Source organism: Triticum aestivum, chromosome 6A, assembly GCF_018294505.1.
Source record: "Triticum aestivum cultivar Chinese Spring chromosome 6A, IWGSC CS RefSeq v2.1, whole genome shotgun sequence".
Lineage (NCBI taxonomy): Eukaryota > Viridiplantae > Streptophyta > Magnoliopsida > Poales > Poaceae > Triticum > Triticum aestivum.
This window is the reverse complement of record NC_057809.1, coordinates 69,949,208-69,970,660: the sequence shown is the minus strand read 5'-3', so window position 1 is coordinate 69,970,660 and position 21,453 is coordinate 69,949,208. Positions and strand designations below refer to the sequence as shown.

The 21,453-nt window shown below is 44.9% G+C and overlaps 1 protein-coding gene and 1 pseudogene across 1 annotated transcript; both read left to right on the top strand.

The window, feature by feature from the left end:
- The first annotated feature begins 6,505 nt into the window (after nucleotides 1-6,505).
- On the top strand, nucleotides 6,506-9,982 carry LOC123132099 (CASP-like protein 4A2). The gene is made up of 3 exons (XM_044551854.1): nucleotides 6,506-7,265; nucleotides 7,368-7,503; nucleotides 9,537-9,982. The coding sequence occupies exons 1-3, from the start codon at nucleotides 6,589-6,591 to the stop codon at nucleotides 9,726-9,728; spliced, it is 1,005 nt and encodes a 334-aa protein (XP_044407789.1). The 5' UTR covers nucleotides 6,506-6,588; the 3' UTR covers nucleotides 9,729-9,982.
- A 2,134-nt stretch (nucleotides 9,983-12,116) lies between these two features.
- On the top strand, nucleotides 12,117-16,664 carry LOC123132098 (protein Rf1, mitochondrial-like; annotated as a pseudogene).
- The last annotated feature ends 4,789 nt before the right edge of the window (nucleotides 16,665-21,453 follow it).

The window sequence follows — 21,453 nt, the reverse complement described above, 5'->3', positions numbered from 1 at the left end:
TACTCCTGGATCCCCAAGTTTCTTTGGTATTCCACCCTTAAAAGTATAATTAGCAAGCATGGTGGAAATTTCAGCTTCCAGTATCTTTCTTTTATTTGTAACAATATCTTTCATGTACTTAGCATAAGGATTCATTTTAAGCATATCAGTCAATCGCATACGCAAAAATATAGGTCTAATCATTTCAGCAAAGTGCTCAAAATCCTCATCATCCTTTTTCTTGGATGGTTTGGAAGGAAAAGGCATGGGTTTCTGAACCCAAGGTTCTCTTTCTTTACCATGTTTCCTAGCAACAAAATCTTTCTTATCATAATGTTGATTCTTTGATTGTGGGTTATCAAGATCAACAGCAGGTTCAATTTCTACATCATTATCATTACTAGGTTGAGCATTATTATGAACATAATCATTAATATTTTCATTAGGTTCATGTTCATTACCAGATTGAGTTTCAGCATCAGAAATAGAAATATCATTTGGATTATCAGGTGGTTCAACAATAGATTCACTAGAAGTTTGCACAGTTCTATCATTTTTCTTTTTCTTCTTTTTAGAAGAACTAGGTGCCTCAATATTATTTCTCTGAGAATCTTGCTCAATTCTCTTAGTGTGGCCTTCAGGATACAAAGGTTCCTGAGTCATTCTACCAGCTCTAGTAGCCACTTTAACAACATAATCATTTTTCTTACTATTCATCTCATTGAGCAATTCTTTTTGAGCTTTAAGTACTTGTTCTACTTGAGTGGTAACCATAGAAGCATGTTTGCTAACAAGTTTAAGTTCACCTCTAATATTAGCCATATAATCACGTAAATATTTAATCATATCAACATCTTGTTTTAATTGTCTACCAAAATAAGCATTGAAGTCTTCTTGCTTAAACATAAAATTATCAAACTCATCCAAGCATTGACTAGCAATTTTAGTAGGAGGGATTTCAGCTTTATCATATCTATAGAGAGAATTTACCTTTACTACCTGTGTCGGGTTATCGAGGTCTGGAGGTTCTTCAATAAATAAAGGATTAAGATCATATATTTCTTCATCAGGCGGTAAATTGAGACCATGTATCTCTTCAATAGGAGGTAAATTCTTAACATCTTCAGCTTTAATACCTTTTTCTTTCATAGATTTCTTTGCCTCTTTCATATCTTCAGGACTGAGAAATAGAACACCTCTCTTCTTCGGAGTTGGTTTAGGAATAGGATCATTAATTGGAGCAGGAGCTGGCTCAGGAGGTGCCCAATTATTTTCATTTGTCAACATATTATCAATAAGATTTCAGCTTCATCCGGTGTTCTTTCCCTGAAAAGAGAACCAGCACAACTATCCAGGTAATCTCTAGAAGCATTGGTTAGTCCATTATAAAAGATATCAAGTATTTCATTTTTCTTAAGAGGATGATCAGGCAAAGCATTAAGTAACTTGAGAAGCCTCCCCTAAGCTTGTGGGAGACTCTCTTCTTTAATTTGCACAAAGTTGTATATTTCCTTTAAAGCAGCTTGTTTCTTATGAGCAGGGAGATATTTAGCAGAGAAGTAATAAATCATATCCTGGGGACTACGCACACAACCAGGATCAAGAGAATTAAACCATATCTTAGCATCACCAATTAATGAGAATGGAAATATTTTAAGGATATAAAAGTAGCGAGATCTCTCATCATTAGTGAACAGGGTGGCTATATCATTTAATTTAGTAAGATGTGCTACAACAGTTTCAGATTCATAGCCATGAAAAGGATCAGATTCAACCAAAGTAATTATATCAGGATCAACAGAGAATTCATAATCCTTATCAGCAACACATATAGGTGAAGTAGCAAAAGCAGGGTCAGGTCTCATCCTAGCATTTGGAGATTGCTTATTCCATTTAGCTAATAACCTTTTGAGTTCATATCTATCTTTGCAGGCTAAAATAGCTAAAGAAGCATCTTGATCAAATAAATAACCCTCAGGAATAACAAGTGATTCTTCATCATCACTTTCATCTTCATAATCAGATTCAATATTTTCAATCTCTCTAGCCGTAGCAAGTCGTTCCTCTAGAAAATCACTAAGTGGCATAGTAGTATCATGCATAGAGGTAATTTCATCATAAGTATCATGCATAGCAGAAGTAGCATCATCAATAACATGCGACATATCAGAACGAATAGCAAAAGCAGGTGTAGGTGTCGCAAGCTTACTCATAACAGAAGGTGAATCAAGTGCAGAGCTAGATGGCAGTTCCTTACCTCCCCTCGTAGTTGAGGGATAGATCTTGGTTTTTGGATCTCTCAAGTTCTTCATAGTGATAAACAGATATAAATCCCAAGTGACTCAAAGAATAGATCTATGCTCCCCGGCAACGGCGCCAGAAATTAGTCTTGATAACCCACAAGTATAGGGGATCGCGACAGCTTTCGAGGGTAGAGTATTCAACCCAAATTTATTGATTCGACACAAGGGGAGCCAAAGAATATTCTCAAGTATTAGCAGCTGAGTTGTCAATTCAACCACACCTGGAAACTTAGTATCTGCAGCAAAGTGTTTAGTAGCAAAGTAATATGATAGTAGTGGTAACGGTAGCAATAGGTAATAGTAGTAAAAGTAATGTTTTTGGTATTTTGTAGTGATGATAGCAATAGCAACGTAAAAGTAAATAAGCGTAAACCAGTATATGGAAAGCTCGTAGGCATTGGATCAATGATGGATAATTATGCCGGATGTGGTTCATCATGTAACTGTCATAACATAGGGTGACACAGGACTAGCTCCAATTCGTCAATGTAATGTAGGCATGTATTCCAAATATAGTCATACGTGCGTATGGAAAATAACTTGCATGACATATTTTGTCCTACCCTCCCGTGGCAGCGGGGTCCTAATGGAAACTAAGGGATACTAAGGCCTCCTTTTAATAGAGAACCGGAACAAAGCATTAGCACATAGTGAATACATGAACTCCTCAAACTATGGTCATCACCGGTAAGTATCCCGATTATTGTCACTTCGGGGTTAACGGATCATAACACATAATAGGTGACTATAGACTTGCAAGATAGGATCTAGAACTCTCATATATTGATGAAAACATAATAGGTTCAGATCTGAAATCATGGCACTCGGGCCCTAGTGACAAGCATTAAGCATAGCAAAGTCACAGCAACATTAATCTCTGAACATAGTGGATACTAGGGATCAAACCCTAACAAAACTAACTCGATTACATGGTGAATCTCATCCAACCCATCACCGTCCAGCAAGCCTACGATGGAATTACTCACGCACGGCGGTGAGCATCATGAAATTGGTGATGGAGGATGGTTGATGATGACGACACGATGAATCCCCCTCTTCGGAGCCCCGTACGGACTCCAGATCAGCCCTCCCGAGAGGTTTTAGGGCTTGGCGGCGGCTCCGTATCGTAAAACGCGATGATTTCTTCTCTCTTATTTTTTTCTCCCCGAAAGCAGTTATATAGAGTTGGAGTTGGAGTCGGGAGGTCTCCAGGGGGCCCACGAGGTAGGGCGCGCGCCCTAGGGGGGGCGTGCCCCCCACCCTCGTGAGAAGGGTGTGGGCCCCCTGGTCTTCATCTTTGGCGAGAATTTTTTATTATTTATTGTAAGACATTCCGTGGAGTTTCAGGTCATTCCGAGAACTTTTGTTTTCTGCACATAAAACAACATCATGGCAATTCTGCTGAAAACAGCGTCAGTCCGAGTTAGTTCCATTCAAATCATACAAGTTAGAGTCCAAAACAATGGCAAAAGTATTTGGAAAAGTAGAAACGATGGAGACGTGTCAATATACTCTTTGTATGCTTGCATGCTTGCTTGATATGTATTGAGAATGTTTAAACTTGTGCTAATACTCCACATGAACCGAAAGAATTAAAAACTGCAACTTTTCTTGATTAGAGTCTATTCACCCCCCCCCTCTAGACACCTCTTCTCGATCCTTTCAAGGGATCAGGCCCTAACAAAACTAACTCGATTACATGGTGAATCTCATCCAACTCCTCACCGACCAGCGAGCCTACGAAGGAATTACTCACTCCCGGTGGGGAGCATCATGGAATTGGCGATGTAGATGGGTTGGTGATGACGAAGAACGAAGATCCCCTTCTTCGGAGCCCCAAACGGACTCCAGATCTGCCCTCCCGAGGAAGAACAGGGCTTGGCGGCGGCTCCGTCTCGTGGATCGCAACAATTCTTTCTCCCTGATTTTTTTTGGAAATATGTGATTTTATAGTATCAGGGGGGTCGTCAGCGGGGCCACCAGGTGGGTACAACCCACCTGGGCGCGCCAGGAGAGGGGGCGCACCCTGGTGGGTTGTGCCCACCCAGGTGCCCCTCTCCGGCAGGTCTTGGCTCCAGAAATTCTTATTATTGATATAAAAAATCCTCACAAAGTTTCGTTCCATTCCGAGAACTTTTATTTCTGCACAAAAACAACACCATAGTAGTTCTGCTGAAAACAACGTCAGTCCGGGGTTAGTTTCATTCAAATCATGCAAATTAGAGTCCAAAACAAGAGGAAAAGCGTGAGAAAAATTAGATATGTATCAAGGAGCATTTCAAACGTCATCTTGGGTGGAGAATGAATCATACCCTCAAATCTCTCACAAACTGATGGGGTGCGATTCAAGATATGTGCAGCCATTGGTCGGGTTGTTCGGAGCAACTGAAGCACGCCCCCTATCGGTGTCACTATTAACCAGTATCTAAGCAATCTCGTTGTTTTTTATTGCGATATTTGAATGACTTTGAGCATTCTTATCAAATTGAGCATTTGTTTGTTTTCGAATAACATAACCTAAGAGAGGTACCAACAAATGACCAAGTCGAAGGGCAAATCGTTTGGCCTCTAACATTGTTGAAAATTTGTTGGAAGGCTATGAGAAGTGGAAGTCGAGGAATGAGGACGACAATCCAAAAACTGGGAAGTGCAATTGTTCAAGATGATGATGGTGATGGAGAGGAAAGGGAAAATGTGCCTAGAAGTCACATTCTAACATCTAGCATGGGTCGACCCAACCGGGGGGGGGGGGAGACGAAGTGAGAAGCCCAAGAGACAAGGGGAGTTGGATGGGATGAAAAAAATATAGATAAGTTGACGAGGACAAGAAACAAGTATGCCGAGAAGAGGAGGCGAGAAAAGCTAGAGATGAAGGAGCAGAAGAATTAAGAGAAGAGGGTGAGATGGGATGCTAAAGGGAGCAGACGACATATGGAAGAGATGTAGGTGCATAGGCATCGAATTCAGGAGCACCGGGAGACAATTTGATGCATAGCCAAGGAGAATTGGTTCATCATGTCAAATCCGCACCAAATGGAGTTTGTGGCACGAGCATTCTGGGAGAAGGCGCGAATGGTGCTCATACATTCCAGGAACCTTGAATGAGGGGGCAATGTACATGCTGGAGGAGAAGGGGACGGTCACACACCAGATAAGGGGACAATGCACATGACCGTGAAGGGGGCAGATCACAAGTCAGAGAAGGGGGCAGTGCACAAGTCAGAGAAGGGGACGATGCACACGTGGGGTGAAGGGGATAGTGCACACGCCAGCAACAAGTGGTTTATAAATGTTGCCAGTTTAAATGCTTTTTAATGCAATTTCTTAAAAACGATGTGCACGTTAGATTGATGTACTAAACATTTAAATTTGGAGAGAATTGAAGTGTCTAAATGATGAAACAAGAAAAAAAATGACGATTGGGATGTGGCGCCTCTGAGTTTGCGTGTCTTCTGGCCAGCCTCCAATTGCTTATGGAATGTGCTCCAATGCATTACGATGACTGCCGATATGGCGACTCTGCTAGAGTTGCTCTTAGTATTCATCGATATTTGGTCCTTGTTATACCGAACTCCATTTACTATTATACATATAAAACGAAAGCGGGGCATGACCATTCACACTGTTTGCCCCGAGAGCGAACCTTCTTCTTTTTCATCTCTTCGTCCTCTAATTTTTACCTTGCCGCCAGAGTAATTTTCCGCATCATCCCAAATCTCTAAGCCGTGAATGTCGATCCACGATTTTGTCATCCCGCTCCACCACAAGTCCGCTTCTTCCCGCTTCACCTCATGCGCCCCTTTTTCTATCCACAACCATGGTCAACGGTGCTACTTCTCACACTACCAACCCTCTAAATCGGAACTGGTTATGCCATTCGACGCCAATAATCCTTCGTCCCCTCTCCACCTTCCTCCTTTTTCATCCCCTTCTTCCACCAACCTCTCTCCCTCGCCGCTGCGGCCGCATCACACCGGCAAAACATTTGCGTCCGACAGGCGTGGGCTGTTCGCTCGTTAGGACCAGAACGAACGTTCCGAAAAGAAAACCCCATTCTACTTATGAATTCATGCTTTACACCCAAGAATTTCACATTGTTGGATGTAAAAATATTTGGCAGCTAAAGCAATGGTGTGTAGATTGTGGAATCGCTTTACAGCACGCGGTGGAACGCAGATCCTCCAATCCAAGTATCCCAAACCCTTCAAAGCTTTTCCCTGAGCACCAGCAGCACTACGAAGCAAAGCGAGAGAGAAAACCCCCATTCCCCTCCCAAGCCTCAACCAACCTTTTCTCCCCCAAAACGATGGCCGAGGTACAGCCGTCGCCGTCGTCGCCGCCGCCGCGCGCAGCCGGCGGCGATCCCGAGGATCCGCCCCTGCCGCCGCCGATGCCGCCACAGCCGCAGCCGCAGCCGCAGCCGCGCGAGGGGGGCGGCGGCCGGTCGGAGGACGAGGAGGATCCCCCCTCCCCGCCGCTGCCTCAGTCCACCACCGTCCCCATCTCCAACGCCGCCCAGTACATCCCGCGCGTCTCGGACCACACGACCGGCGCCGGGGGCGACGCCCGGTCCTGGTACTCTTGGAACGGCCGCACCAAGGACCGCCGCCGCCAAACGGCCCCTCCTCCCCAGAGGCAGTACCCGCAGTCGCAGCCGTATCCGCAGCCGCGGCCGCAGCCGCAGCAGTGGGTCACGCCGGAGCCGAAGCCGCGGCCGCAGCTGCCGCACGTGGCGGACTCGTCGCCTGTGCCCGCGCGGGCCGCGCCATCGACGGTGCCGGCGCCGGGCCCGACCAGGTCCGTCGACCGCCGGGCCGTGCCCGACATCATGTACAGGAAACGCCGCACGGCGACGCTGCAGCGCACGGCGCTGTTCGCGCGGCTCGTGGCCGCGGCGCTCTGCCTGGCGGCGCTCGCGGTGCTCGCCGCCGATACCCGCAAGGGCTGGGCCCTCGACTCCTACAGCAACTACACCCAGTTACGGTAAGCAAATAAAAAGCTCCTTCACAAAATCTCCCGGATTGTTCGGTTAGGGTTCTTCAATTGGTGATTTCCCTTACGATGGTGTGCTCTGCTGCTGCGCAGGTACTCGGAGGCTATCAACGTGATCGGATTCGTGTACTCGGTGTTCCAGTTCTTTGCACTAGCGTTGCACTTGACGAGGAAGAGACATTTGATTCCCCGGCCCAAGGGCGATTATTTCGACTTTGCCATGGATCAGGTTTGCATCTCAGAGTCTCTTGTTCCTTTTCATAGGTATCTTTAGTATTGTGCGACCTGCAAGTCATGTGATCTTAGAAGGGAATAAGGGTAAGGTACAAAGTCATCATGCTGAAGCTAAGTATAACCTTTAGAAGATTCTGAGGATGTCTTTCTTGTGGTTTGTGATTTGCTCCTTTACGTTGTGTTGCAATTTTGCAGTCAGCTTGGTTGTGCTTCATGGTCTTGGTATGCTCGAAATGCATACATTCTGATTGCCCCAACTTGCATTAGAATTCTAGAAACTGAATAAAGCCTTATAGTCTTTAATTCCTGTTTAGTGTTAGCTGACAATTGTCTAGCTCAAGTTCTCCAGTGAACACTGCAATATTCAAAACAATTTGGTTCTAATATATGCAGCATTACTGTGGATTGCAAAGTGGATGATTGGGTTTAGCATGCATATTACCTTGTGTCCTATAGTGATATGCATACTTCATATATGACGATGGACAACCATGGATTTGATATGTCTTGATATGTTTGCTTCATTACAAACAAGTGAACTATTAATGAGTGAAAACTGAGAATTGTTGCTGTCTTCCAAAGGAATAAGACCGGTTTCACTTTTCTGCCTTAAATGGTATTCTGAAGTCAAATGCTACAATTGGTCATTGAATTTTGTATTCAGGTCTACCTAGTGCACTAATCCTTACTTTCACATTGAAATAAAAAATTCGAGAAAAAAATCAACAGTACTCATATAAAATGTATATACAGTGTCACAATATTCAAGTTCTGAATTCGATACATAACTCAATAATCAAAAAAAAAATGTACTGTGAATAGTACCAGCATGGTATCATTCACTTTAGGTTTGAATGTGATACTATTTACAACCTGTTTTATCTCTTTTTGTGTATCAAGCTGTGAATCGAATTCAGATTTGAAATTTGTATCATGGTACATAAATATATATCTATATTCCCCCCCGGAAAGCAGAAGGGGGGGGGGGGGGGGGTTATAGAATGCACTAGCAGCCTTAAGGTGTACTAGGCCTCCAAAGAACACATCTAAAGTTTTGTCAAATACGTCTGAATCTGATTTATGCCATAGACATAATATATGTACTATGCCACAAAATTTCATTCCCGAATCCGATTTAAAGCTTCATACACAAAATAGACAAATCATGGTATGAATGCCAAGTCAAAATCTGGTCTGAATAGTATCCTGGTGGTACTAATACTATCCTATCGGTACTATTCACTGATGGTTTTGTCCTATGTATTTCTTCAGTTGTATGTCGAATGTAAATCTAAAAAATTATGACATGGTATATACATGAATGTGCTGTTAATTGTTTTCAAGACTTTTTAGATGTTGAACTAGGGGTCTAGTGCACCCAATATGTTCCCAGGAAATGGTTGCTATGAATATATTATTAGCTCTGTGCTCCTTGGTAATACCTTCATTATGGTGATAGCGCATTAGCCATTAGGCCTATGCTTGTGCATATCATTTCATTTTAATTTTTGCATAGAGACTGGCCTTTTCCCATATATTTCTCTCATGTGTGATGTCCTGACCTGGTTGTGTGGCAGCACGACCACATCATGTCCAGTGCATGTGTCAGTGATCAGTTGGTTTAGATGAACCAACAAAGTAAAGAGGGCAAAAAAGTAGGAGGAATATGTCATTTGAACCATGTGTTGGAGTTGCTCCTTTGTTCACCTTTGGTTTCTTTTGCTAGCTATACAAATTGAAATGCAAATTAAATATATTCCCGATAACTAAATTCACTTTGTCACAGCTAAACCATTTTCTCGGCACCATTTTTGTTTCATGTTCCATGTGGTAGCTTCCTAGGGCCTTGCCTTCATGTGTGCTTGTTTTGTACAGGCTGTACTCATAAATTTTAGTTGTCATTTTTTCGTTTATTCTTTTCTGTTTGTACCAAACAAACTTGCTTTCCCTGACATATACAATTCGCCAGTTCTTCAATCTCTTCAAGGAGAGATCAGTTCTTAATTATTTATTTTATATGTATTGCAGGTCCTCGCATACCTCCTGATATCATCATCGTCATCAGCAACCGCGCGAGTAAGCGATTGGATCGACAACTGGGGGAGCGATACTTTCCCAAATATGGCGAACAGCTCCATCATCATATCTTTCCTGGCATTTGTGGTTTTTGCCATCAACTCCCTCATCTCTGCGTACAATCTGTTCCGTCGAGATCTTTAGCTGCGTCTAACTATTATTAACAGTTACATGTTGTCGATTTTCATTTCTGGACGAAGATTCCAGTGCAGACTATGTTGTGTTGTAAATGTGTATGATCGAATGACTGCAAGTGTTGAGTTCTAAACTTCCAGTAATGATATCCATGCGTCCATAGCTGCTGCTGCATGTTTATGTAATCAACAAATTTCTGAAAATTACAATATTGTAGCACCTGTATTTGTTCAAGATATATTGTTTTGGACAAGACACGATCATTAATAAGTACTACCTTCCATGGGAAAAAGACCCGTAGTACTCCCTCCGCCAGGAATTAGTTGTGGCTCAAATGGATGGTATTATATTAGGAAATGGTGGTAAGAATAAAGTACAAACCTGATTGTGTATTATTTAGTATTTGATTGTACATAGGAAGTTTGATCACTCAACTAGCTGAGTATTGCCGTGATCTGTTCCAGCGCCAAGTAAAGCTGTCGTTCTATGAACAGATCTGCTCAGGGCCAACCCTGATCTGAACAAAGCCACTCCTTCCATAACATAATATAAGACGTTTTTTCACATGAGGTCTTGGATCATAGGTAAACCCTGCCAGGGCATATTAGGATCAGTTCTACAAAGCCATTCCCAATGAGCTCGAGGAGCTTCCCATTTCAGAACTCTTGCTACCCTACACTTTACCCCTTTTTTTAGACATTCTCGCTAAGCTTTATTCAGATTCTAGAACGTTCACAGGTAAAAATGTAGGCCCCAGGTTACCAAACCCGAGTGTTAAAGCAAGAAGAAAGCTCACATCCATTTCTCTGAAAGGTTCGTTGCTAATTTAGGCCTTATTTGGCACACAGGGAGATTATCCCTCTTGGGCTCAAAAGCCCCAAAAATCATGAAGCCGGCATTTGGTGTACACGGCTTGACCGGGAGAATCCCCCGCCCCCTCCCCCAATCCATTATGTGTGGGTGGGTGGGTGGGGGGGGGGGGGGGGCTTTGCCCTTTGGCAAAGAGACAACGTGGGTGCCAGTGCCAGTTACTAACATTGATTTTTGTATCAAAATTCTATTTTCAGCTGAGAAAGAAGCTCGCTCACAAGAGTGTAAAATTAAGGCGAGTGAAATGATAAGAGTAACATGATTTTGAGTGTGCCATGAACTGATATGATGAACTGTTGCGATGAACTAATGTCATGAGATATTCTTGTTTTGTTTGATTCAAAGTCATATAAAATGATGGTGGGTGTTGTTCTGATGAATTATTGTTATTTGTGATGAATTGTTGTTGTTGTGATGAATTATTGTCATAAAAAAAGGATTTTCATCATGCTATGCACTCAAAGGCTCATCCGGCCAAACAATAATTTTATGTGCAAGGGGACTGATGAAGGGAAGGAATCGACCAAATCTCCAGCCCCTTTGGGGCATCGTCATACAAGACCCAAAATGAGGCCAATTCATTCGGGTCCTCCTCCTCAAACCTAAAGAGAGAGGGGGGGGGGGGTGCTCCTTTTGTTGCACCATTGACTCGAAGTGGTGGATTGGGACGCACCGGTCAAGGGATTAGACAAGGAGAGAGATGAGGGTGTTGATCTTTTATAGGCCGCAATAGGCGCCACTAAGGGGGGGTTGAGAGGCTACGACTGGTCGTTAAGGGAAGCGTTTCCTGATGAGAAATGTGGTCGCGCCATTCACATGGCATCGAAAAGTGAGCATATGATGCCCATGGCGGCCATCCGAATGGCCATTGCGAGGGAGCGGGCGTGCCATTTAATCCGACGAACGGTTATTCTTTGTGTCGACAACCGCACTATTTTCAAATCCCGACTGTGATGTGAGGAGGAAGAACATGAAACTTCACTCACACCACAAGACTACAACCCACAAGGCTCCCATTATAACGCGACGTCGACTGTCGAATAGACCGCCCCCCAGCACAGGAGGATGTAGGCCTCACCTAGACCTGCCACGCCCACCACACCTCTGATCTCCACCAACCTCATCGGCCCATAGGGCCATCACAGACGCGAAGCCACCGCCGTCCGGGTTTTCGACCAGCGCCCAAGTAGGCGCCACTCGTAGCAGAACATATCTTGGGCAGGGGAAGCCCTGATTTGCCGCCATTGGTCGCCACGGCTGGCCACCATGCTTCCCCAGCAGTCGTGTCGGCACATCCACCGCCGAGAGTCCCTACGGCCGCCGCCCCAGCACCGTAGATGTTTTTTTACTAGGGATTCAATCCAATAAAATAATTTAATATTGTTTATGTTTTTATTTGAGGGAATTTAATATTGTTTATGTTGGTATATAAATCCTTTATAAGTGTTTTCCTTTCTTTTTTTGGGCTATATGCTCAGTTTTGCCCTGCTATGTGAACGCGTGCGTTTTTCTGTGAACCAACGGCGAGGTAGGAGTAGTATTGCAGTTTGTGCGGCAACGCTGACTGTGATGCACACACAGAGTTCCAAATCGAATCCCGTCTCGATCCAATCCCACCTCCGCCCCCCCTTCCTCCCACCGCCGCTGGTAGCTCGCCGGTTTGCGCCGGTAGTTCGCCGTCGCCGACGCGTGCGCGCGCGCGCGCATTCACCGCCGCTGCAGGGAGGACCGAGAGCACCGTCCAGTCTCGCCTCCGTCCGCTGAGCCCCAGCCCGGACGGCGGCAATGTCGCGCCTCCATCCCCGCTACTTCTCCAGCTCCGTCTCCTCACTCGCCGACGAGCTGCTGAGCGAATTCCAGCATCATCTGGGCTCAGGGACGCTCAGTCCGCAGCTCGCACACCAACTGTTCGACGGCTTGCTGCGCCAACCAGTCCCAGTATCAGCGCGTGCACTCAATGGCTTATTTGCTGCCCTCGCGCGAACGCCGCCCTCCACCACCTGCGCAGATGGCCCTGCCCGCGCCATCGATCTCTTCAACCGCATGGCCCGAGCAGGCCGCCGCCGCAGGGTGATAGCACCCACCAGTCACACCTACAGCATACTAATTGAATGCTGCTGCCTTGCACGCCGTCCGGACCTTGGGCCTTCCTTCTTCGCTCACCTCCTCAAGACAGGCGTCACGGCAGACGTCGTCATCTTCAGTGGCTTATTCAAGTGCCTTTGTGACATGAAGCGCACGGAGGAGGCTCTGGATGTGCTGCTTCATAGGGTGCCTCACGACCTGCCTAATGTCATCTCCTACTCAGTAATGTCAAGAGCCTCTGCGACAATGGGAGGAGCCAGCTTGCGCTTGACCTGCTCCATATAATGGCCAAAAAAGGTGCTGACCACTCCCCTAACGTGGTGTCATACAACATGGTAATCGATGGCTTTTTTAAGGAGGGTGAAACAAGCAAAGCATGCGATCTGCTCCAGGAAATGATTCAGCAGGGGGTTGTGCCCGATGTGGTGATGTATAGCTCCATTATCGATGCACTGTGCAAAGCAAGAGCAATGGACAAGGCAGAGGCGGTCCTTCGACAAATGGTTCATGATGGTGTCCAACCGAATACTGTAACATATACTAGCCTGATCAATGGATATTCCACTTTGGGCAAGTTCAAAGAGGTTGTTATGTTGTTGAAAGTAATGAAAAGCCAAGGTAATATGCCAAACGTTTTTATTTGCAGCTCAGTCATGGACTACTTTGCAAGCATGGAAGAATCAAAGAAGCTGAGGAAATATTTTATTCCATGGCCGTGAATGGCCGAAAACCAGATATAGTCTCATACCCTATTATGCTCCATGGGTATGCTATAGAAGGATCCCTTGTTAAAATGATTGATCTCTGTGAGCTGATGGCAGGAGATCGTATCATACCCAACGTCCGTTGTTTCAACATACTGATTAATGCATATGCTAAGCATGGCATGATGGATGTGGCCATGCTTTTCTTTGAAGAGATGTTGAAGCAGGGTGTGAACCCTAATGAATTCACTTATTTAACTGTAATATCTGCATTTTGCAAGATGGGCAGGATGGATGATGCTATGCAAAAGTTCAATGAGATGATTGATATGGGAGTACCACCTGACACAGAAGTTTACATGTGCATGGTTGAGGGTTATTTGAATCATGTTGACTCCATGAAAGCCAACAAATTTATTACCAAAATGAAGAACAGGGATATTCATCATAGGCCGCGGAAAGGTAATCGATGAACATGGCATCTTTATCTTGGCTACCCATACTGGTGAGGTCTGCCTACTACATCCACTAAAATTATCGATGGATATTGCTTATCACCAAGATGGAGAAATCATTTAGAGTATTTGATGCTATGATATCCGTTGGCGTCAGGGCTAGTGTTGTTACGTAGCACCGTAACTTAGCATGGTTATGCTCTCAGTCTTGATATGCTCTAAAATGTGTTGTTTTCCTGATTGCTCCAGCGTGCACTAGAATTAGAGAAGTGTGAATTAAGCCTTATGGTTGTTAGTTGCTGTTTAGTGGTAGTTGGGTAGATTGTTCAGTTCGGTTTTTTAGGGTCGATTGTGAGCTGGCTGAGAGGTATTGTATGTATAATTCCTTGTGTCCAAGAGAGCTCTTCATACTTCATATATGACGCACAGTGAAAGAGTTATCTATTGATAAGTTACAATTGAGAATTATTGTTGTCTTTCAAGGAGAAAGAGAACAATTTCACCCTTTTTGCCATAAATAATGGTGTGCTGAAGTTCAAACACTACAATAGGTCATTGATCGTGAAGCTTTAGTATTGAGCGAAATGTTTTCTAAGAAGATATTGTTAGCAGGGCGCTTCCTGGTAGCACCTTCATCATGATTTACTGCTATTAGCCATTATTAGGCTTATGGTTGCATTTGTCATTTTGTTTAAATTACACACACTTCCCTCATGTGTTTTACTCTTGATGTGAGATATATAGACCTGGTTTTGAACACTAAGCAACATCCTGTCCAGTGCATCTATTGGTGCATCGTCAGCAACCGCTCGACTAAGCGATTGGATTGACAACTGGGGGAGTGATCCTTTTTCTGAATATGGCGAACAGTTCCATTGCCATATCTTTCCTGGCATTCACGGTTTTTCCCCTCAACTCCCTTATCTCTGCGTACAATCTGTTCCGCCAAGACCTTCAGTTGCATTTAACTGTAACCTATTGTTGATTTTTCATTTCTGGACGAAGATTTGAGTGCAGACTTTGCTGTGTTGTAAATGTATATGATCAGATGGCTGCAAGCGTCAAGTTCTAAACTTGCAGTAATGATCTCGATGCATCCATAGCTGCTGCTGCTGCTGCATGTTTCTGTACTCAACAGAATTCTCAAAATTACAATATTGTGCTGCCTGGATTTGTCCATGAATATATGATGTTTTGGACAAGACACGATCTCTAATAAACAACTTCATTGAAAGAAAAAGGTCCATAGTAGTATTATATTACGAAATGGTGGTAAAAATAAAGTACAAGCCCGATTGTGTATCACTTTGCATTTGATTGATCTAAATACTTGTGTACAATGCTTTGCGCAAGTGATAAACGGGTTGTGCAGCCATAACTGAGTTCACTGCTATTATTTGTACACATAGATAGGATAGGGAGTTTGATACTTTAATCACTCAACTAGCTGAATATCACCCTCTGATCTAGTCCAGCTCCAAGTGTCATTCTGTGAACCATTTCTGTCAATGCTCAGGACCACATATCCCATAATATACCGAAACATTTTTGTCCAGCCACCGGCCTCCTGTTGAAGTTGCGCTCACTTACTTTTGAATAACCAGATGTGCAATCTCTGTGGTTGTTCTACCATAGATCCATCTATCCTTCCCAAAGTAGGCAGCATTTCCATTCCCAGCCTTCATCTGAAGCAAGCAGAAAGATTAATGCTGACAAGATCCCCGAGCCGAGGACTGACACGATTGGCGAGCAGTTTAGAGAAGAGTTTCAGGGAACTATGGACAAGGTTGATGGGGCGTCAGATATCTTCGGGATCAAGGTGATCAGGGCTCGATTGAGTTTCGCAAAGCCTTGATTTCATGACATGCTGTTGTTATTAAGGATTATTTTAGCACTTATGCTTTTTCTACCAGGCAACGGTAACTGATTAACCCATTTTTTGGAGAGAGAACACTGATTAACCCAGCTAAATTGTTCATCCCTAAAATCCCTCTAACTCGATCTATCCCGCCTCCCAGCTAAAGTGTTCATCCCTAAAGTCTAAAACCGATTGAATTACCCCCTCAATTCTGCAATACTGGATCAGTTAGGGCCTTTAGTGGTTTTGGGGAGGATTTCAGGCGGTTTTTACTGAAGGTTGCTGACTGGTCATTTGACTTTTTCGGCAGGGGTGGTCGGCAGGCATGGCAGTGGCGAGCTTGCGCGGCTGCCGTGAGCGCGGAGAGAGGCGCCCGCGATGATGGCGACATGGCACCAAACGCCGGCCCGGTGTACGCGGTGGCGGACTTGTCCCGCATCTCCAAAGTTTTGAAATCTGAACCAAGCATGTAAATCAATCATGCCTGAACGCCTTCAGTTTTAAAACCTGAACCAAGCAGAAGGTGTCAAGTTCAGTTAACAGAGGCTATCACCATTCATTTACTCATGCGTGCCTGGGGCCGGCCGGTAGGTTAATTAATTTAGTTAACGATGAAATCTTTTGGGTGCTTTGCTATTATTACGGAGGTAAATAAATGTGTGCTTCATGAGAGTGTCAAACTGACCAATCATTTCCTTGTTTCTGAATTTTGACAGATAGCACGCCAGTCAGGGGATGTTGGTGGTGTCGATGACCATGACCTGCGCGCCGGGGCGGATCCCATCTATCAGCGTGAGCACGCCGCAGCAGCCCACCTCGCCGTGCGTCTTCTCGTGGTTGGGCGCGATGGCGTCGACCTCGTCCATGAAGATGATTGATGGCGTGCGGCAGACTAAGCTAAGGTAGCGAAGCTTTTCAGTTTCCAATCTTCATCTGTTTGAGACACCTTTCAAAGTTCTTTTTTTTTTTGGGGGGGGGGGGGGGGGGGGGGGGGGGGGAGGGTGTGTTCTTTTGCAAGGTAATTATTCTCTCAAAGCTTGAAGTAATTCAGAATTTCAGCGTGTTTAATTAAATTCGACACAAGCACTGGTTGATAAGTTCAACATTTGTATTTGTGGCAAAAAAAGTCAATTTGGGCAACCTGATCCAAATTTGTAGCTACGCCACTGCTCGTCACGGCAGCACACGCCGAGGCCGTCTGCTAGCTTCGGCGAGCCTCTCCACTAAGAAGGCCAGCGCCATCGATTGAAAAAGTCAAATGACAAGTCAGCAAAACCTTTAGACAGAACTGCCTAAAACACTTCCCAAAACCACTCAAGGGCCTAATCGATGCGGTATTTTAGAGTTGACGAGATGATTTAACCGCTTTTAGACTTTGAGAGGATTTGATACACTTAGAGGGATTTAAAGCGGAAAACTATACTTTTCTTGATATAGACGCCATGCTCAGTTAGCCCCTTTACGGCTGTAGGAATAGAAGCCATAGAGCATTAGAGAGCATAATAGGTGGACATGGGCCTCACATGCGGCAACCCATAGCTGAAGCCCCTGAAGAATGCAGTGTCGATGATCAGGGACAATAAACGCCAGATCTATAAAGTGACGTACGAAAGACTCCCTGACTGGTGTGCTGTTTGCGATCACCTTGGGCATGTTTTCAAGGAGCATGGTGATGGCATAATCCCTCCGTCTGCATTGTTTTTCAAGGAGTTGAGGGTGACTTGGTTTATGCGTGTGGGCAGAGGCCCTGGAGATGGACGTGGTCGTGGAGGCCAACGTGGGGGAAGGTCTGGAAGATAAGGCGGTTTTGCCTCAGCCGAGGACAACCTGGAAGAAGAGGATGTTGATCCGGCGCTCAACTCCACATATGTTGACATGACCGATCCAAAGAGGAAGAGAAGTGAGAGACCGGAGCACGATGTTTCGAGCAACAAGGCAGTCGTTGGTATTGCATCAACCAATGGCAATCAGTTGGCTATCATTCCCCCGAGTACTTCTCTGAGTCCTCCGCCTAAAAGGGATCCTAAGAGGAACAAGGACCGGAGCAGATGGCAAGGATGGCGACACACCCACAGTTAAATCAAATTTGGTGGGCTTTCAAGAGGGGCGCTGCCGGGCACAATGAGTATTCTATGTTGGAATTGTCACGGGGCGGGCATGAGCTTCGCAAAATCGTGAAGCGTTTTACCCTAACCGTACTTTGTATCGTAGAGACCCTAATTGATAGGGTACATACCAAAATTTTGAACACAACATTTAGTTATAATAAAAGCTATGCTGTGAGCAACTCTGGTAGAAGTGGTGGCTTAGGAGTTTTTTTTTTGAATGACGAAATAATGTAGGAGTATCATATTGACGCGACTATCTATGAATCGGGGCCGACGCCGTGGAGATTTATGTGTTGAGGGGGGGGGGGGGGGGAGGCTCCCCACCTGAATATAGTTGAAAAGTTACAAGGTGTTACAGAGTTCACAAGTTTCGTGAGGAGAGGAACTACGCCACAGACCGGAATGGCCCTTTAGAGTTCCTGACTTGAGCCGATGAGACCAAACAATCAAATCCTCTAAGATATGTTTAATAGAAGTACTTGCATCAATCTCTAAGCTTTGGAAGACTTTATTGTTTCTTGCGTCCCAAATCCTCGAGAGAAAAAGAAGGAGCATGGAGGGGCGAACTGGGCTGGACAGCACGGCCGGGGCTCGGGAGGGTTGTGTTGAAGGGTTCCCCGATAGGCGTGAAAAGAGGGAGGATACCAATTGCCCGCCAAACCTTGCGAGCCTGGGCAGGAGAAGAACAAATGTTCATGGTCCTCCACCGTGCGATTACATCTTGGGCAAGCTTTCGTGTCCAGATGTTCTTCTTGTGCAGATTCTTTGTTTTGGCACCCTGGAGTCCCAAGTTTCAGCAAGCATGGGCTCCGTGAGCTGTTTCGAAAGAGACACGCACGCTCCATGTGTGGAGAAGGTTATACACCATTAAGCAACAGTCGTGTGTCTGGAGCCCGTGAGGGAGCAATATCCTGCAACGAAGAGTTTAGAGGGGCAAGTTCTACGATCACAATAGTGTTTAGTCGATTACAAAGAGCCAGTTTGATCCCATCCTGCAGTATAGTAGCTACCATGGCATTCTGGTTTGTGTGCTGGGAAAAAAGTAGCTGGGTACACTAAAGCCAAGGGTTCCCGCTTTAGCCAAAGATCTACCCAAAAGAAGGTGGAGCGACCATCACCAGTGGTGCACTCAAAAATCTCTTTCAAGCTTTGTAGATGTTTATAAATGGTATTTGCAAGGAAGGAACTGTTTTTGCCATGTCCAATATGGAGGGGTGAGTGATGTAGGATCCAGTCCTTCCAGGGTAAGTTTTCGTAGTGAAAAAATTTAAAAGCAAATTTCAGCAGTAGGAAAAGGTTTTGTGCACGTAAATTTTTTATACCTAGGCCACTGATGACCCATAAGTATAGGGGATCAATCGTAATCCTTTCGATAAGTAAAGTGTCAGGCCCAACGAGTAGCAAGCCGATAAGTGCCACACGTGTGGGCGTTAGGAAGTCCGCCCATACATTTTGTGTGGTGTATAAGAAGAACAGCCCACACATCTACGTGTGGGCAAAACAATTAGCGCCCACAAGCCTCTTTTTCCCCCTCCCGATCCCTCTCACACGCGTGCGTGTGGGCGAAGTTGATAACGCCCACACGCCCGTATGTCAGGCCTCGTACCTCCTGGTCCCGCACGCCACACGTGACGGTCACCGCGCGCCCGTAGTTGCCATGGTTCAGACCCTCGTCCATGTTCGTTTAATTGCAGTTGCCATGTCGCTGAACTACGGTTGCCATGTCGGACAACTGCAGTTGCCATGATTGCTCAACTGCAGTTGTCATGTATGGTCTGATCTAATGTAGTTGTCATGATTTCATAACTTTAGGAGTTGCCACATACTAACACTAGGCAGTTGAGAGAGTTGCCATGTGCTCACAAGCATGCTAGGGCAGTTGCCATGTAAAAAGGAAGAGTTGCCATCTGCTTACGTGCACGTTAGGGCAGTTGCCATGTACATGCACGTTAGGGCAGTTGCCATGTACCATGCAAAAACATATGTACAGTTGATACATTGTCGTCTCCGTGCCACACAGGGCGTGCGGCACAACCACCCGATACACCACACGTGTGGCAGTTATCGACGTCCAAAAGCAAACTAGATTGTCAACTTTCTTTTGTGTACAAAGGACCATGTGACAAATAATTACTATTTATAGATTATTAGCGGACCAAAACTTTTCGTTTTAGGCCGGCCGCTCGCTAGACCGGTCCAAAATCTATATACTGTAGCTATATTTGTCATATATTGTTGGTATTCAGGGCAAAAAACAATCAATGAATACCACAGCAGGTGATTCCTGCCGCCTCAACTGCCCATCATGGCCGCACAGGCCGAGTTCCAACATGAGGTGGACGAGGGCGGAGACCAAAGTGTCATTGGCGTGAGGGGAGGAGCCCATCGGAATGACTACCGCACCAGTGCGAGGATGACTCGATGGATGGGACAGATGGAGCCAGTGTAACATCCCGATTTTCGGAATGTTTAAGAAAAAGTTTTCTAAAAATCAGGACGAAAAAATTTCGATTGTTTTATTTGTTAATAAAAGCTTAAATTAAGTTTTCATAAAGTTAGTGGATTTAATTTGAACTAATGTCAACTTAAATTAAATTTGTGTTTTGATTTTTTGTTTTAACTGTTTTTTAAATTTGTCTTCGGCATATTTAAATATGCGAGTCTACACTTTCTTGGTTATCTAAGTTCATTTGATATGTATTCGAGCTTTTAATTTCTTTCTAGATTTTTTTTTCTTGTTGTCATACTCTGTACAGAATTCCTGCCCAGCATCTTCTCTTTTCCATATGTGCGCATCCTACATTTTTCCTCCCAACCGAATTGGGCCAAACCCATATCTCTCTTTTGTTTTTCTATGTTTCCTACCCAACCACTCATTCTCTATATTTTTTCTTCCCCATGGGCCTGGCCGAAGTGGCCCATCTCTCCCAACCAACGAACCCCTCTCCTCCTTGTACGTTCACAACTCACAGAAGATGAAATCTCAACAGCCACCTACGTACACACATAGAAACTCTGCACCTTCCTTTAATTCCTCTTCCCTTCCTATTCCTCTCACGCCTCCTCTTCTTTCCTTCCTCTGTACATTCACAATCTACAGAGACTAAAAACGTAACGTACATAAGAGAAACAGCCCCTCCTCTAACTTCCCTTAAATTTCATTCCTTTCCAAAACTGCAGGCACCATGTTATGCGCCTCCACCTCCTTTTCCAATTCTGGTGACACCCAGCCTTCTCCCTTCCTCTCTGTCTCCATAAACTCTGTCCAAAGAATGATGCACCATGGACACCAATGCTCCATCCCGTTGATGCAGGCCCTCCCCATCCATGCCCTTGAGCCAGAAGGTTCCCCTCGATACCATGATTCCATTCAGGGAAGAAGGAACGCGATCCGTCAAGCACACACGAAGAATTCTGCATGTCCGCGTACACTGTTCATCGAGTTCGTCGCACCGTTCCATCCAACTCGGTGAGCCTCTGCCTAATTCCTTTTATACGCGTACTATTTCATACCTGTAGTATGCTGTAGACATCTCTTTACATCCTATGATGATAGTTGGCCGCGCCAATTTCGTCATGTCCATGAACCGGAGGCCATCCGATGGTATTCATATTTTTCTTTAATTTTCATTCGTCATATGACTTCGTACCCCA

Excerpts from the sequence above, each read along its gene's own strand:
- LOC123132099 (XM_044551854.1), top strand. The coding sequence starts at position 6,589 with ATGGCCGAGGTACAGCCGTCGCCGTCGTCGCCGCCGCCGCGCGCAGCC. Across the intron at positions 7,266-7,367 it reads AGCAACTACACCCAGTTACG|GTACTCGGAGGCTATCAACG; the intron begins GTAAGCAAATAA and ends GCTGCTGCGCAG. Across the intron at positions 7,504-9,536 it reads TCGACTTTGCCATGGATCAG|GTCCTCGCATACCTCCTGAT; the intron begins GTTTGCATCTCA and ends TATGTATTGCAG.